The sequence below is a fragment of the Trematomus bernacchii genome, unplaced genomic scaffold (genome assembly GCF_902827165.1).
Source record: "Trematomus bernacchii unplaced genomic scaffold, fTreBer1.1, whole genome shotgun sequence".
NCBI classification, from domain to species: Eukaryota; Metazoa; Chordata; class Actinopteri; order Perciformes; family Nototheniidae; genus Trematomus; species Trematomus bernacchii.
The window spans coordinates 22,493,245-22,510,227 of NW_022988043.1; the positions used below are offsets into that span (position 1 = coordinate 22,493,245).

At 39.4% G+C, this 16,983-nt stretch overlaps 1 protein-coding gene across 1 annotated transcript in view; it reads left to right on the plus strand.

Annotated features, from left to right (window-relative positions):
• LOC117473155 (protein FAM240B) overlaps positions 1–12,865 on the plus strand; it is a 13,031-nt gene extending 166 nt beyond the window's left edge. Inside the window, exons 2-3 of the mRNA XM_034118654.1 lie at positions 1,210–1,331; positions 12,670–12,865. Coding sequence (XP_033974545.1) covers positions 1,210–1,331; positions 12,670–12,781 — 234 coding nt within the window. The 3' untranslated portion in view covers positions 12,782–12,865. The remainder of the gene's footprint in view (positions 1–1,209; positions 1,332–12,669) is intronic.
• The last annotated feature ends 4,118 nt before the right edge of the window (positions 12,866–16,983 follow it).

Sequence of the window (16,983 nt, forward strand, 5' to 3'; positions counted from 1 at the left end):
GAAAGGATATGATAAGTCTGCTTTTCGGGATCCTTAATGAGTCTTAAGTAAAATGTGTCCCTGCATGTTTTAAACTAATTAAATATTCATGAACTTTTTCACAGTCCAGTGTGTGAGCTGTGTGCAGTCACGATGGACTCAAATGCACATTATTATGATAGAATTAAAAAACATCTCATAATATAATACATACATACAGTTATATACTTAAAGTATTTATTGTATGATCTCTAACAGCTATACGAATAATGTGAATTGTTTTGAAAAGTAAAAATGGATATATCATTACCATGAAAGGAACAGTAATACTACTTCTACTTTCAAACTCAAAATTGTGAATGAAGTATAGTTCAACTGCACAACAAATATGTTTTTGAATGCAGATTGATTTTTTGATATATCTGCGTGATTATAAGTGCAGTTTGTTTATTGCAATGGAGTGTTTTCATGATGTGGTATTGATACTTTTTCTAGAAGATCTGTATTATTTGTCATCTCTGTTATTGTGACAGTAGTATTACCATCATCTCAGTGTAATAGAACTTAGTAGCAAATATGTTAAAGTGAAACTTACCGTTTGAAAATAAAATCCCACACACTGTCTAACTAGCAAAAAGAAGGTTTATTTGGGAGGTTTCGTTACTAGATCTTCATCAGGCAAAATGATGCAAATTACCAAAAGGTCAAGATCACAGTACAATATATGACATCACTGTTTACAAGTGAAAAATACTTGAATTCAGTCAAAGAAAAGTTAGGTCAAAACGATTTACAACATCACAGTACAATGCAAGTTATCACTCAGCAAACCACTTTGATTTACTTATCCAGCAAACATAATACAGGACAAACTGGGTTAATGGCATGACGGTTAATCAAATTAGAGTAACACAGGTTGCTGCTGCCTCAATGTAACTAACCAGCCAAATGATTTCATTTCTTGGAGGATGATAATTTAATTTTCACAGCTGGAAGGAAATCTGTTTTTTGATTTTTATACAAACATAATGTTTCAATTTCAGCATTTTCTTTGGGTTTCATTTCTATATTTAGTATTGAGGTATTCTTTAAGTAAAGGGAAATAATCTATTTCTGTCACTTTAATATTGTGATACTTGGATAATGTTACCTACTACATTTGATTGGTAATCGATCATAGTTTTCTGGATGCTTTTTTAAACCCTGACGATCGGTGTTGTGTTTTTGCAGATGAATGTGGCTAAGATCCATGACAGAATGCACATTAAGACGTTCTGGGAAAAGAAGATTAACACTGAATGTCAGTATGCTGAGACCGAAGAGCAAAGGAAGAACAAGAGCTCACTCGACAAGTAAGAAAAACTCAACACACATACAGTCACACAACCTGAACCGTGATAGTGTCAACGTCGCCTTCTGATTTATGGGATAAAGATGAAGGAAAGGTCACAGAGCTGTGCTTATAAAGAAAGAAACACATGTGTGAAACAAGCAGTAATGAAAGAAGTACTTAGATCCTTTACTGAAGTAAAAGTTCTCACACTGGGAAAATACTAAACTAGAAATAATCATCTTGCTAAGAACATTTTACCATTTCATAAACAGCCAAATGTAAGGTAAAGTGTAACAGATTACTGTTTGGTAGTTGCAATACATTTTGCATACAAAACGATGAATTAAAGTAAGTATGTGGAAAATAAGATGATTATTGAAATGATGGTCAAACTTGTGGTTTGGTTTGGAATTTCAAGTTTTTATTTTATTTAGTTTTTTGATTTTTTTTAGAGCAGGAATAATTTGTCTGATGTATGAAGAAGTACATGGTGGGAAATCTGTGCAGGAATTGGGTAGTGCAGTGGTGACATATTTATTTCGTTATTTTTCTGGAAGTTAGCATCTCAAGGGCTCCCTCGACAAAAAGCAATGCAATTTTTCTATTGGATTTCAGAATGTTGCAGAAAACAAGATCTTTGGCAAACTCAGGTTTATGATAGACGTTCTGTGCAGCAGGATAGTTTCCACATAGTAACACTATTGTGTGTTTTATGAAGCGTAAATGCAATCGGCAGAGTTAGTAACAAGCTAACGTCAGGATATAAAGGAACTACAACCCGTATATTATATATATACCCGTGTATTGCTGCACATCACTACTGCTAAAGTTTAGTGTGATGATGCTTAGCAGTCTCATTTAGCCACTTGTTAGCAACCTCTGTTCAGATATTCACCAGTTGAGTATTTACTGACGCATTTTATGTCGTAGAACAAAACGTGAAAATGTCTAAAACTTAACCACAGATCTCATTTCAGGCATCTAACCAGAAAAACCATTGACATTAACAGGCAGTGGTCAAATGCTAATTCATTTCCTGGTTAAAGTGCTCCCGAAAAGTGACCTGAAAGTACACACAAAGCACACTGAGACGCTCCTCAGGGTCCTGACATGCTCCACGCGTTGACATTTTACCGATAGCAGCTACCGTTTTTTAACTATAGTTAGAAATGTAAGAGGTTTATTTCTCATTCAGAACAATGGAAAGGCTCTCCTTTCACTGATCACTGCACATCACCATGGTAACCTTTGATCTCTGGGCTCACACAGGTGTTTGATAACGTCGTCACCTCAAACACAAACACAAACACACAGACTGGAGTTTAACAGACTGTCTCAGCCTATTCTTTTCTGTCTGATGGAGACTTCATACTGACTTCAACATGTTCCACATATTTTATACATTATTGGTGATGTATGGTTTTAGTTCAAAAGTTTGCAGTTCAAATATTCTGCTGCTTTTCAAAGCGTTTTTACTTTCTTTTCTCTTCTTAATACACATCCATTCACTACTACTTACATTTAATATTGAACTCCTTCAGCCTATTTTCAGCTACAGAAACCATTCAACTATTAACTTATTCGCTATTTCAGGACATTGAGGCTATACATTTAGTTGTTTATACCTTTTTTAAACCTTTTCTTTTAAATATTAAGCTTCTTCACTATTTTTCCTACTCTTCCAGTTTAACATTTCACTTTCAAGTTTTAAACAAAGTCATTGCAATGCTTTTGAGCTGTAACAATTTGATTCAAATCATTTCACTTTTCTACATTTCTCCGCTAAGTTCAGCAACACACTTACTTGGTTTCTGTAGCTAAAAGCAGCTACAGAGACCATTCAGCTAATAACATATTCAGCTTTTTCTGCATTTTCAGCTAAATTCAGCAACAAATGTACACAGCTTACAGCATTCGCACGCATTTTCTGCAGGAAATGCATTTTCTAGTTTGAGTACTTTTTCCCCACGGTTTACATTAGACTCAAGCCAAAAAGATTGGTTAAATGACATTTGATCTACTACAAATTACAATATTTGAATAATGTTCTTTTAAATTCGACAAGACTTTAAAAGAAACAGGAGGGATTCATCGTGAAGTAATTGCGTCATTGCGTGCCATCGTCTGGAATGTCGACTCCGTCAGTTTCTGTGGTTAGTGAACGATCGACCACCTGGTGCACACCTATAAGCTCACCTCCCAGCACTTGATCCAGAAGGAGACCCTTTTCTGGGAAAAGTGTCCCCCTCCTCAAGATGCCAATCTATGGAGGTCTTTGAGAATGGCGTCTGTGATCAAACTGAATGTGGCTTCATTTGTAGTGGACATGTGACCGTCTGGCAACTAGACACATCTAAAAACAGATGCGCTCATTACAAACAGCCTCTCGTCTCTCAGCGAGCCGGAGGACATACCAGGACAAACACGCAACCCTGCCGGCAGTCTGGCTGTTAAAGGTCTCAGAAGTGATGATCAGTAACAAGCGGAACATCAGCGGACTGGAACAACCACAGAAAATACACAGCAATCAAAAGTCCAGAGATTTATAATCGCACTTATATAAAGGCATGTTTTATTACTGGCATACAAAACTGATGGAAGAGTTTCTTTTTTTTCTTCCCCCACCATCCAATAACTCCATAAGTATTAAGAACACTACGATGTCCAAAGAGAAGCATTTAACAAACATATAGAACCATAAAGTGGTTCTATCGAAGGTGATGGTTCTTCTTGAAAACAACCAAGCCTTTAAAGAACACTCACTGTTCATAAAAGGCTTTTTGCTTAACCATTAATGTCTATGTGTACTTTTTATTTTCTGTTAACTTTGAAAACCTAAGATATTGAAGTTGTATTTCTGTATTCTGTCATAAAGGATTTAAAACCCCTCTACCTACCATCAGCCATGAAAAAATAGGAAAATAATGTAAATTAAAGTTGAGTATTTAGCAGTTTATAATTGTATGATCTTCAACATTCATATGTTGTGTAATATATTTTACAGCATAGTGTATCTTTTATGTCTTCACTCTTTTGTTAAATAAAGTTGTTTCTTATTTTAACTCTTGTTGTTTGGTAGATTTTTGGTACTGATCCACCCATTATTGGCACAGTTTATTTATTAGCGATGCGCGCCACATATTTTCCTTCTGTCAAACTCCATCATTACATTACAATGGGATTTTCAGGTGTTTGAAGTCTATACATCCTCCCATTAAACCTTCACCTTAGCGTTACACCAGCTATTAGTCCTATCCCTCTTAACTCCAGCCTTCTCCTCCTATCCCCCTTAGCCTCACACCACCGCCTCAGCACATCACTCCTAATCCCCTTGCTATCAATTACACTGCACCCCTAATCCCCCAGCTATCAGTACCATGCATCTTGTAATCCCCCAGCTATCTATTACAATGTTACCCCCAATTCCACAACTCTCAGCCCCCCTGCCGCCTCCTACCCCGGCTCTAGTCCCTGCTAATTGTGTGCGTTATGTTTGACCCATCCAGAGCCAGGAAAAAAAGAGGTGGAGGTGATAATCACAGAGCGATGAGTGATGGAGGCCGACTCACACTCCACTGAAATTAGAAGAGGTGCTGTTCTACCAATGACAGCTGTGCTAAGCGACGCAAGCTAGCAGGGGAGTTAACAATAGGAACAAAATGTAACTGGGTGTTTTCCCCACAAGACTCTGTGCCTAACTTAACAGTGAACAAAGAGCAAATCACTATCATGTGAATGCAGCTAACTAATTGGCTATTTTCCTGGCCTCAGGTGATAGGGCGGTTGTCCACCAATCGGATGCCCAGTGGCTCGGTCTCTAGCTCCTGCAGTCAACATGTTAATGTGTATTTTGGCAAGATACTTAACCCCAATTTGCTCCTGATAGCATTAGCAACAGTGTGTGAATGTGTGTCCCTGAGTAGCTGGTATTTTGTATGGCAGCCACTGCCTCTGTATGAATGCGTGTGAACGGGAAAATGCTGACTTGTAAATGTAAAAGCGCTCCAAGGGGTCGCAAAACTTAAAAGGTGCTGTATAAATGCAGTCCATTTACCATGCCAAATATCCAACCCAGTCTCACGGCATTTCGTGTTATAGTCACGAAATTAATTTAATCTATTGATTCGTGTTCACCAACACGATTTTCACATTTTTTTCGTGTCACACAGAACGATTTTAAATGCAATGTATTTCTATTGGTAGTATGTTTCGTGCCTGCAACACGTCTTTTTGTCCGGTCGGGTCTTGGAAGACCAGAAGCTGTGTGGTTCATAAAAACATGTTCTTACTCAATATCTTACCCTAAGCCTAACCCTATCCCTTTTATTTTAAATTGTATAATGTCTGAGTTTTGTATTTTATGTCATCTTTTTTTCCTTCTAATTTGTTATTATTTGGTGCAGGCACGAAACATACTACCAATATAAATACATTGCTTCTAAAATCGTTCTGTGTCAGAATACTTAAATCTGTATTTTTTTAAATGTCTTTTTCCTTCTAATTTGTTATTATTTACATTGCTTTTAAAATCGTTCTGTGTGACACGAAAAAAATGGCGAAATCGTGTTGGTGAACACGAATCAATAGATTAATTTCGTGACTATAACACGAAATGCCGTGAGACTGTGTTGAAATATCAGCCGTCCAATCCCTGGCTCCTCCGCTTCACATGTCGATGTTTACTTAGGCTTGATTCTGAACCCAAAGTTGCTCCTGAAGTTGTGTGAGAGTGTGTGAATGAGCACTCGATTAGAAGTTTGGCACCTTGTACAGCAACCCTGCTAACACTATATATGAGACATTATATTCAGCAGAAGTCTCCACGTTTGCAGTCAACCAAAGTAGTTTGTAAGTATGCTAACGGACAGAAAAAACACACGACCACATCGCTCAGAGTTTGGCCTGGAGTACAAACCGTTTATTGTATCTGCGCATGCTCATTAGCATCACCACGTTTCTTTCACTCAGGCACATTCTGATGATGTCATACACATGAACTGAAACATGACTTTGTTATTATACAAATATGCTTAACAGTATCAATGTGTGTGTGAATGGGTACAGGTTGGCATGTAGTGTAAAAGCACCAGAAGACTAGAAAGGATCTATATTCCAAGTCCATTAACCATTAACTTATAACCCCAAAAGCCACAAAAAACGAAATGAATGATCAATAGATTGGTGCAGTGATGATGTGTTTCTCATAGGCGCACCCGGAAGTTAGCATCTCAAGTTCTCCATTGACAAAAAGGTCATTTTAACATTGGATTTTTGAATATTGCACAAAATAAGCTCTGAGGAAAAACATGTTTATTATATTACTTAAACATTTTGTTCATTGGGATAATATCCCAACATATTAACACGACCTTTATGATTTTTCAAGCGTAAATGCAATTGCCAGAAGTAAAAAGCTAACGTTAGGCTAAAGCAGGGGTACTCAAATACAAATCTTAAAGGTCCAAAAAAAATGTTTCAATAAGACAAAGGTCCGTTTATTACGGTCATTCAAACTTTTAAACAATTGCAACAAGATTCTTAACACGAGGTTGCAAAAACAAAAATAATCTGTATGCAGCAGTTTTCATTGTTATTGTGTCTGTGCTTGATCCCTCAGAGTCGCAGTGTGAGAGCTGCACAGTTATGAATAAAGGCAGCTGCACCCTCTTTCATTCAGCATTCCCATTATTGCTTTATAAATGTCTTGCCCCCTTGTGTGTCCACTGAGGTTCGTCAGGCCCAACACATCTTCAACAAACTCCCCCTTTGCCTCATCATAAAAACTCACAAACACCAGCAACTGAGCATTGAGTGGTGTCAGTGGACTCATCCACAGCTAAGGAAATGCACTGTACATTTTTTATTCCATCACAAAGCTGATTAATCAAATCACCAGCCAGTATTTATGTTCTTCTGGTTGCTGTGGAATCTGAGAGGGGGATTTGCTTGATTTGACCTGTTATTTCCTCTTTTTGTTTGCCTTCAACCATGGTCTCCATCACTTCAGTCATGCATTCTTTTATACTTCAGTTATTATCCAGTGGAATGCCCTTACCTACTGGCCTAGTTAAATCAAAGTGGTTACTTTTTTTTGGCTGGGCAGTGTAGTTTTACACACTGTCTTATTTGACTTTCTCAGGACTTAAAACTGTTTTTTGGGGGCAGACCCCCACAAAGAAAAAAATATATTTACACACGTAAGGTCATCATCTTAACAGTTGTGTATGCTCATCCGTGAGCAGAGCATCAAGTTGACATGCCTATTACAGCTGAATGCGGCGATTACCATCTTGTTCAGCAAAACGCCTCACAAACTTATTAAGATCAACAGCTTTAGTGCGTTTTGATTCAATGCTGAGTACAGCCAAACTTGACAGTCTCTTCTCTGTCATTGTAGACCGCAAATACCTCATTCCTTCAGTACTTGGGTCCGAATGCTTCTCGTTTTGCGCCGTCCCGCCGCCAATCATATTTCCACGCTCGCGCCAGGGCCGGGGGAGGGGTTACAAGACGTGCATCTTGTGCTGCATTCACTTGCACTCGGACATTAGAGACTTACTCTCATAAATGTCAGATGAGCCACAACTTTTCTTTCAAAACAAAGCTGCCAACTGGGGTGGCAGCTGGGGTGGCAAGGCCTATTTTTAGGGTGGCAGTTGCCACCCCGGTAGGTGAAACTAGGCTACTAGCTACAGTACAGATGCAACTAGATGAGCTGTTAACTCTCGTTGACTTTTCTTTTTTTAAACTCTCGCTCTGACTCAGACAGGTTGAAAGAGACGACACACGCATTTTTCCCACCCGCATTCCGCGAAGACCCGCCCTACTGTGCCTCTGATTCGCAGACTGTTGGTGGGGGGAAAAAACGCTGACGGGATGCTGAATGTGATTGGACCAATGCGTTGACTGACACACACAGACAGTGGAACAGTCTGAGATGCAGAGCGCTGTATGCAGCGGACATAGCGGAGCATTTTGACTCGTTGCGTTGTGGCGATGTCTCACAGATAATACAGATAATACAGATAATACAGATAATACATATGAAAAGTATAATTTGCTCAGAGTCCAGAGACAGTTGTGGTTCGGTCCGGATCCGGACCGGAGTCCGGACTTTGAGGATGCCTGGGCTAAAGGAACAACATCATGTTAGCAAAGCTGCGCATCAACACCGCTAAGCTAAAGGCCAACAGCCTGATGACGGTTAGCAGTCTCATTGTTAGCAACTGCTGTTTTTAAGACACATTGAAGCTTCGGACGTTTACCGGTGGGGTATTTACTGACATCTTTTATGTTGTAAAAAACGCGAAAATCTCTTCAGCTTGTGTTAACCACAGACCAGGCATTCAGGCATCTTACAAAAACACGTTTAATAACCGTCAACTTTAAGACAAGGTTCAAATGCAAACTCATTTCCCGGTTTATAGGACTCAGACCCCATTTACACGCAAACACAAACGAAATGCAAACGAAACGAATACGATATCAAAAAAGTATTCCGTTCACACGAGACCGCTCGAAAGCGCTGGAGACGCTGTAGTACATATGCCGGGCCTGTAACTGGCGCTGTAACTTCCGCCACAAAATACACCAAAAGCAGCGAAGAAGACCCCCGAGCATGGTTGCCATGGTTGCCCTTCTGTTTATGCCCCGCGGTGGATTTAGCAACATGTAGTTCATGTAGTTCTCCATGTCCACTTGTTGCTGATGGTTGTGGTAGAGGAGCTGTAGATTTTGCACTAACATCTGTAGCATGGTCAGTAGCTACTGACCACAGTGAGCAGCAGAGGTGGGGAGAGGCGGGGCTATGGCTTCATCGTTATCAGGAAATGATCGTATAGGGCGTACACACGGAGCCGTTTGCCCCCCCCAGAGTGTTCCGTTTGCAGATCTATCCACCTTGGGACCCGTTATCGTTTGCGGGGTCCATTTCCGCGTTTCCGTTACGGCCTCGTGTGAACGAACGGGCTATACGAAAGAGAAAAGTAGCGGATACAACCGTTTGCGTTCTCGTGTAAACAGCACCTTCTTGCAGCACTGTTTTTAAATTGACGATCAATAAACAGTCCTCGAATTACCTTAATCGTATATATCCATCCTGCCCTTTCACACATTCAATTCCAAGAAGATTGTGAATTAAAATACATTTCTCATTATCTGCCAAGGGGGGATATCTATTTTCACACAGTTTTATATTTAATGTTCATATATCACACCTTTATACTAACTGTACACACATGCACACAAGCACACACACCCACACACCAGTACATTATAGCTTAATTTAACAATTTCATTTAGGATAGTTAAAGACAGACTAAAGATATTTTTGATTCCTCTACTCTAAATGCAGCTTAGTTGAATGTGCTTTGAAACATTGAAAATCAATACACTATTTTTCTGGTTTCTCCAATTATGAGGACAACATACAAATATGAACCTGAAAATTATCATTATGTCCTCTTTAAAATATGTATTCTCTCCGTTTCAGCTCCCCTTCCTCACTAAGAACATTGTTATTATCCCAAAAAAGGAGATTCCCAGCTTGTTGCCATAACATCGTAAATGTCCCGCTTTGTGAATCCCCCTCCATATCTGTCTGTCTGTGTGTTTGTCCCCCTGCCTTTTGTCCTGCTATTGTCTGTCTTTCTCTGCCTGCTTACCTGACTAACTAGCTACCTGTCTGTCTGTGTGCCCGTGTTTTCGTCTGTCTGTCTCCCTCTCTCCCTGGCTGTCCGCCTTTGTGTCTGTCTGTGGTCTGCTGGGGTCAGGTGGATTATCAGCAGCTGAAAGGACAAATGGAATAATCCAGAAAACTCGACAGGAAGGTGGCAAAGAGACAGTGAGGACAGCTGACAGTGAGGGTTATGTTACACACACACACACAACCACATACGCACGCACATGTACGTCCACACACACACACACACACACACACACACACACACACACACACACACACACACACACACACACACACACACACACACACACACACACACACACACACGTACACAGACACGTACACACACACACACACACACACACACACACATACACACACACACACACACACACACTCACAGGTGGCGTGTATTTGATTGATGGTGAAATAAAGGGGTGAAGTGCACCGCTGATGTGTCAGTGATAACACTGCAGCTGTCAGATAGATACCAGATCTGCCTCCACTCTAAATCTGACCTCAGTGCTGCTCATACACACACTGTGAAGTGGAGGATATCATGACAATTAAGTGTAACAGGACATAACTAATGCCCCTTTCACACCAACGCAACTCCGGTTCAAGCTCCGTGCTAGAGCTTTTCTGGTTCAGAACCGGTTCTTCGGTTTAGCGCCGGCTCTTTTCACACCGCTCAGAGCCCGACTGGTGCTGCCGCTGCTGCGTCATGACGTCACAGTTTACGTCGCTGAGTTTCTCCCCAACGCCGGAGCTCACCTCACAACAACAACGGGCCGGGGACTGCGTTGCTTTTAATCATACGAAGCCAGATTAAATTAAATAACGACTTCTCCAACCTTATACTTTTCTCCAGAGTGCCGTGGTTCATTGTTTATTAATGTGTTTCAGCGGCATTTACCGACCGCTGCAGTGCTGGCCGGCTGCTCTTCAACGGGAGTGTATTATCCCGTTAGCTCCGGGTTAGCTCACACGGCTCTAAAGTATTCACTGTCTGACTGTCACACAAGCAGCTGATACATATCCCCAGTTCCCCTTAAGTGAATGTGTGTCAGTCTGAATTGACGCTGTTTGGTGTCAGTCTGAATTGACGCTGTTTGGCATCACAACGCTGTTATGAAAGTTTCTCTGGTATAACATGGGTGATGTTAGCATAGCAACCGAAGCTAAACTGACTACTTGCTAAGCAGTTTTCTACAGGCACTTTTTACCGACGTATTTTTCATTATGATTCTACTTGTGATAGTCGGACATGACAACCTGTGCAGCCCATGTATTGATTCCATCCGATAGCTGCTATAATAACAAACAAAACGTCTGCCTGCTCTCCACAATGATCAATAACAGCGAACGGATGGTCAAAGTAAGGTACAAATAAACAGAATCACACGAAGCCTGGTTAGTGTTGCCTGACTTTATAAAGTGTGTTTTTTTTTTAACAAGTGTGTGGTTGCGTTCTAGTCACTTTGCTCAGCACTACTGCTTGTTACAACTTTTATTTGCCGTACTCGTCTTAAGTGTTAGCTCAGGTTAATCTCGCCCCCCTCCGACGTAAGCGTGACGTATGCGGTTCTTGCTTCTAGACGGACAACTTTTTGGTGCTCGAAACGAACCGGATTCCGGAGCTATGACGCTGCTCCGCTGCGGTGTGAACAGGAAAACCCGGTGCTTTTCAAGCACCAGCACCGAACCGGCCCTGAAACACCGTTGGTGTGAAAGGGGTATAAGTGCTGTTATTGAGTCTGGCCTTAACTAAAGGGGACACACACACAGACACACACACTTGAATTAGCGAGCAATAGAGTATTTGCATTTATTCTTGCCTGCTACTGAGATGTGATTGAAGATTTTAAAAAACACGCCGTTAAGTTATTCATATTATTTTATTAAAATCCTTTAACTAGCTTCAACGCTTTTTATGTAAACAAACAAACAAAAAGTTATTATTTTCTGTCTTGCATATGTAAATTATTTTTGCAAACATTACCTTTTGATGCATTTTTATTTTGCATGCGTCAGATAAAATAAAATCACTTGTTAGGTAAATGGAAAAAGATGTCCAATCCCAAAACTGCAATAGAAAAATATAATCTTTTGACAGTTACATTTTTAACTTCAGTCCTGACAATAACTTCCAAATTCATTCATTCAAAGTCATTGTTTGCAAAATACCACAAAAAAACGTGTTTTTTTCCCACAAATAATATAGCAGCATGTCCCTATTGGAAACCAGGAAAATATAATGTATTTGTATAGAAAATGGCTAGATTTGAGGGCAAATAGCAGGAACTACCCTATTTTTGCCAGGGCTCTAGCTTGTTTTATAAAACAGTAGACTTAAGGATGTTATGCTGTAATAGCCTGGCATATTTGAATGGTCTTTTGTGGGTTTGTCTGAGTCTGTATTGTGGGTGCATATATTTTAGAATTTTTTCGGAGCTGAGGCTTAATTTCCAAAATATGAAAAATAAAACGTGTGTGATAAAAACTTTAAAATGATTATCAAAAACTGCCAAAAATGTCACTACTGAGGCACAATGGTTAAATAAATGTTGTGTGTGTGTGTGTGTGTGTGTGTGTGTGTGTGTGTGTGTGTGTGTGTGTGTGTGTGTGTGTGTGTGTGTGTGTGTGCGCATGTGCGTGTGCGTGTGTTTCCCAGGCTGAGGGCTGAGTGGCTGGTCCGCCTGGAGAACCGAACCAAACACCTGAAGAAGCTCAACGACAGCTACATCAAGAAGGTCAAAGTGGAGAAATCAGCTGACCAGACATGAGTTGAAAAACAACAGCACACAGGGATGATAGCAACTAACTGTGGCATCATAATGTTGAAAGCAATAAAGTGAAGTTTTGACAGATATTAACATTGTTTCTGTTGTTTCAATCATGTAGTATGTAGCCTCTTAGTTGCAATAATTATGGAACTGTGACAGAAAATAGCAATTTACTGTGATGATAAGAACATAACCAGGTGATGGTCCCGATAAAGTCTAGGGCTAAGTGAAGAGGTGTGTTCAGGGGCAGCATGCCAAGTACATAATCACAGATCAAAAAAACTCGTTTGAGAACCATTTCAACCATATCACCAGAAATAACTTTTTCCATCTCATATCATAACACGTCGTCGCCCATCACTCTTTCTCTGCTGCCGAAACCCTGATCCATGCTTTTCATCTCATAATGAATCGACTACTGCAACAACATCCTCTATGGCAGTGGTTCTCAACTGGTGGGTCGCGGACCCGTTTCGAGTGGGTCGCAGATGTGTGAGTGAAGAAAAAAAAAGGTTGAAAAAAAATATATATCTATTTTTTATTTGTTGGAAAAAAGTCAAACTTTTATTTTGAAGGCACGATTTTCTAATGCTGTGCATGCAGTAGGCGTTGGACTGGAAGTACCGGAGACCATAAACGGTTTTGATAACTTCTGTTAATGAACACTGAAATATGACCCCCGGTTTGATGATTGACAGGTCACAGAACAATGGGGGCTATCTACCCTTACCCACAATTTAAAGTAATTCCCACAGACTATTACTCTTTGCTCTTCTCTATGTGTGGAGCAGCAAGTTCAGCTTCAGAACAAAGTGAAAAACAACCAATGGCATAAAATATTATTAATATGTCGGGTAGTAATACATTTATTTATTTTCTAGAGTGTACCAGAATGCGTAGTTTATATGTTAGTATTTCTAAAAATCTCCTGGGGAGAATCCCCCCAGACCCCCTGCTGGGGTTGGGTTTTCAGCATTTGTGCCTTTTTATGTTTAACAGTTCAGCTTTGATTCCATCATCTCATTAAACCTTTTTTAAAAGCATACTTTAGTTCCGTGAAGGGATATAAGGGATATATGTACTTCACTTTAATTAATAATGTATGCTGAAAAGCGTATATATATATATATATATTACAGCACGATTTTTTGTTGAATAGATTTGAGTGGTTCAAATTTCGGGTCGCGATTTATTGACAAAGGAAAAAGTGGGTCCCGAGGCCTGACCAGTTGAGAACCACTGCCCTATGGTATACCATAAATAAACTCCTAAATAATTTCCCTCAATGCATTCATGTTCATGTCCTCCTCCTCACTCACATACCCATCCAAAACCAGGCCCCCTCCTATACCTCATCCACACTGAAAAAACTGAACCGTTGACTTTAATTAAACATGTTATGTCAATCAATTTCACATAAAAGTATTACGTTAGTTGAAAGCCATAATATTACGTTTTAATTAAAACTATTAGGTTCAGTGAGATCATTTATTGTGGGTTTCTAATTTAGTTTTACCACATTAAAACAAATCTTGTTTATATTTTGTAAACTGTATGCACACCAAAGACACTGCATAAAATAACTATGTCAATTTAATGAGAAAGACCAACAAGAGCAAAAAAGGGGGATCTAGGTCTAGTAACTTTTTGAGCTAACCAACCAATCAGTGGACATGATCCAAAAAAACCTATAAATAAATACATGAAAAACAATACATGGTAAAAGTTTCAAATGAACCGGAGGGAACTCAACGATTTTAACCTTTGCAGACCATTTACATGCACAATAACTTATATAACACACTACAGGGAAGGGAAAACCCCCAAAAGCAGAATAGTGCCTCTAGGTCATTTTAATTTGAAAGTGCCACAGTTCCTCAAACTGGTGAACCAACACACTACCGGGCCGGTCACAACAACCGAGAACCTCATACGTCAAGGCTGGAGTGGAGCAACAGTTCATGGCGAGAGTAGAAAGTTGTTGCAGAAGCAGTATATGGAAGCAAACAAGAGACAGAATGATTTGAATGTTATCAGACACCGAATTTTTTGTATTGAAAATAAATACTTTGAAAATCATGTATGTATTTTTTTGCTCCGAATTTACATATGTGAAATAAAAATCTGAAATATCTTGATACGCAATTTCAAAAGCTGAATTTCAATGTATTTGTTTCAGTGTTCACAAATTCAGATCCCAAAAATTCAAGTAAAAACATTTCGAATGGTCAAATTCGGTGCTTCAAATTCTATGTCAAACATTTCGAGGGAGCGTCAATTATTTTGAAATTCAGTTCCTGACGGACGCCAAAAAAGCCCGAGATGATAGAATTAAACAAATAAATAAAAACAAGGATAATTGTGTGTTATTGTTGAGTAAATAACTGTGTTATTTAGAAAAGAATAACAAATTAGAAGGAAAAAAAGATTTAAAAAGTACAGATTTCAGTATTCTGAGGCTCTGAGCCACATTTCTTTTTCTCGCGCACGGCAAAAAAAGGCCGACATTATACGATTTAAAATGAAAAACAATAATCGTGGCTTGATATTGAGTAAGAACATGTTTTTATGAACCACACAGCTTCCGGTCTTCCAAGACCCGACCGGACAAAAAGACGTGGTGCAGGCACGAAACATACTACCAATAGAAATACATTGCTTTTAAAATCGTTCTGTGTGACACGAAAAAAAGGGGTAAATCGTGTTGGTGAACACGAATCAATAGATTAAATGTTGTGACTATAACACGAAATGCCGTGAGACTGGGTTGGTTCAAAACCACATCAAGGATTATTTCTGAAACAGTATGGAGCTCAAATGTTTTTTCTCTTGCGGGTTTACCACAAGGTGAGTTCCTTTTTTTATTTCCTGCTTTTTTACACATACTCTCTCCAGTACAGGTTAGCTCTGAGTGTTAGCGATGCTTGCTAATGTAAACAAAGACCATATTACGTCCAAAACTGTTAGGCATTGTTTCTGATAGCAATGTTTCTGATAGTGCTGTGGGTCTAAAGCCAGCCCACATTTCCGATATTACGTCATATCGGCAGCAAATCTGGGTCAGCTCCGTTGTACCCCCGTTTTTAGAGATTTGGGTACGGAGAAAAAGAGAGGGGGTTTTGTTTTCTGACACTTTGTGAGTTCCCTGACACACCGGGGACACATACTTAAGTATAAAAGACATTAAAAAGTGCATTTTGCATGATAGGAGACCATTAAATCATGTGAAAATATTATGCCAGGAAACCTGTTAGCTCATGGGAGTATCTCTACAGTATCAACTGTGTTATTCAAAGATTATGTAAAATACAAACAAAAACTGTGTTTGGAATGGAAAAGTTTGATATATAAAGCATGTATATAATAATGATTATAATAAAAAAACATTATTATATATGTAGGTATATCATATCTTTTGATCTCTTAATCTATACTATGTGTCCTTCCCTTCACACAGGTACACCCACAGGGCCCCATTCTGACGGCCATTTTGGCTGCACTGGTTAGCTGTTAGCTGTAGCAGAGGGTGAAGTGAATAGTCAAAAAAACTATTTTTATGAAAAGATAAGAGTCTCTGTCATATAAATGAAATGTTTGGGTGATTGGACTTTTTAGTTTAAAAATGACAGAAAAGCATAAACATACATTTAGCATTTTCTATTTCCTATTCCATTTCCACCTATGATTTATGTGTGTTTAAGTGTTAATATTACAAAGAGATACACGGGACATGCCTGTGACATAAGATTTTCAACTACATAATTACTCTGTAACTATGTCAGATTGACAATAAAGAACCTTGAACCTTGGGATAAGGCCAACACGGCCCCCTTCAGAGGAGCCTACATTTTCACTATTTTCGGTTATGGGAAAGTTCCAAACATTAACCAAAAATAATAATTTTGCAGAAGAATATTTTTATACAACCATCCGTTTCATAAACTAGACATATTAAAGTAATGAAAAAACATGGTTGTGCTTTGTTCTACCTCGGGTAGGGGTATCTCGTCATCTCGATAACTAAAGCCTTTTTGGGGGGTTTGTTCCTCTACTGCCGTTCAGCATCAGTTACCATGGAGATCTACCCCGGTAAGAAGAGAACCAGTGTCGTAGGACCGGAAACCCAGAGTTTACCCTGAAGTTACCTCGCTAAGCGAAAATCCTGCTTCGTAGTACAGGCCTCAGGTGGATAGTACGAGGCC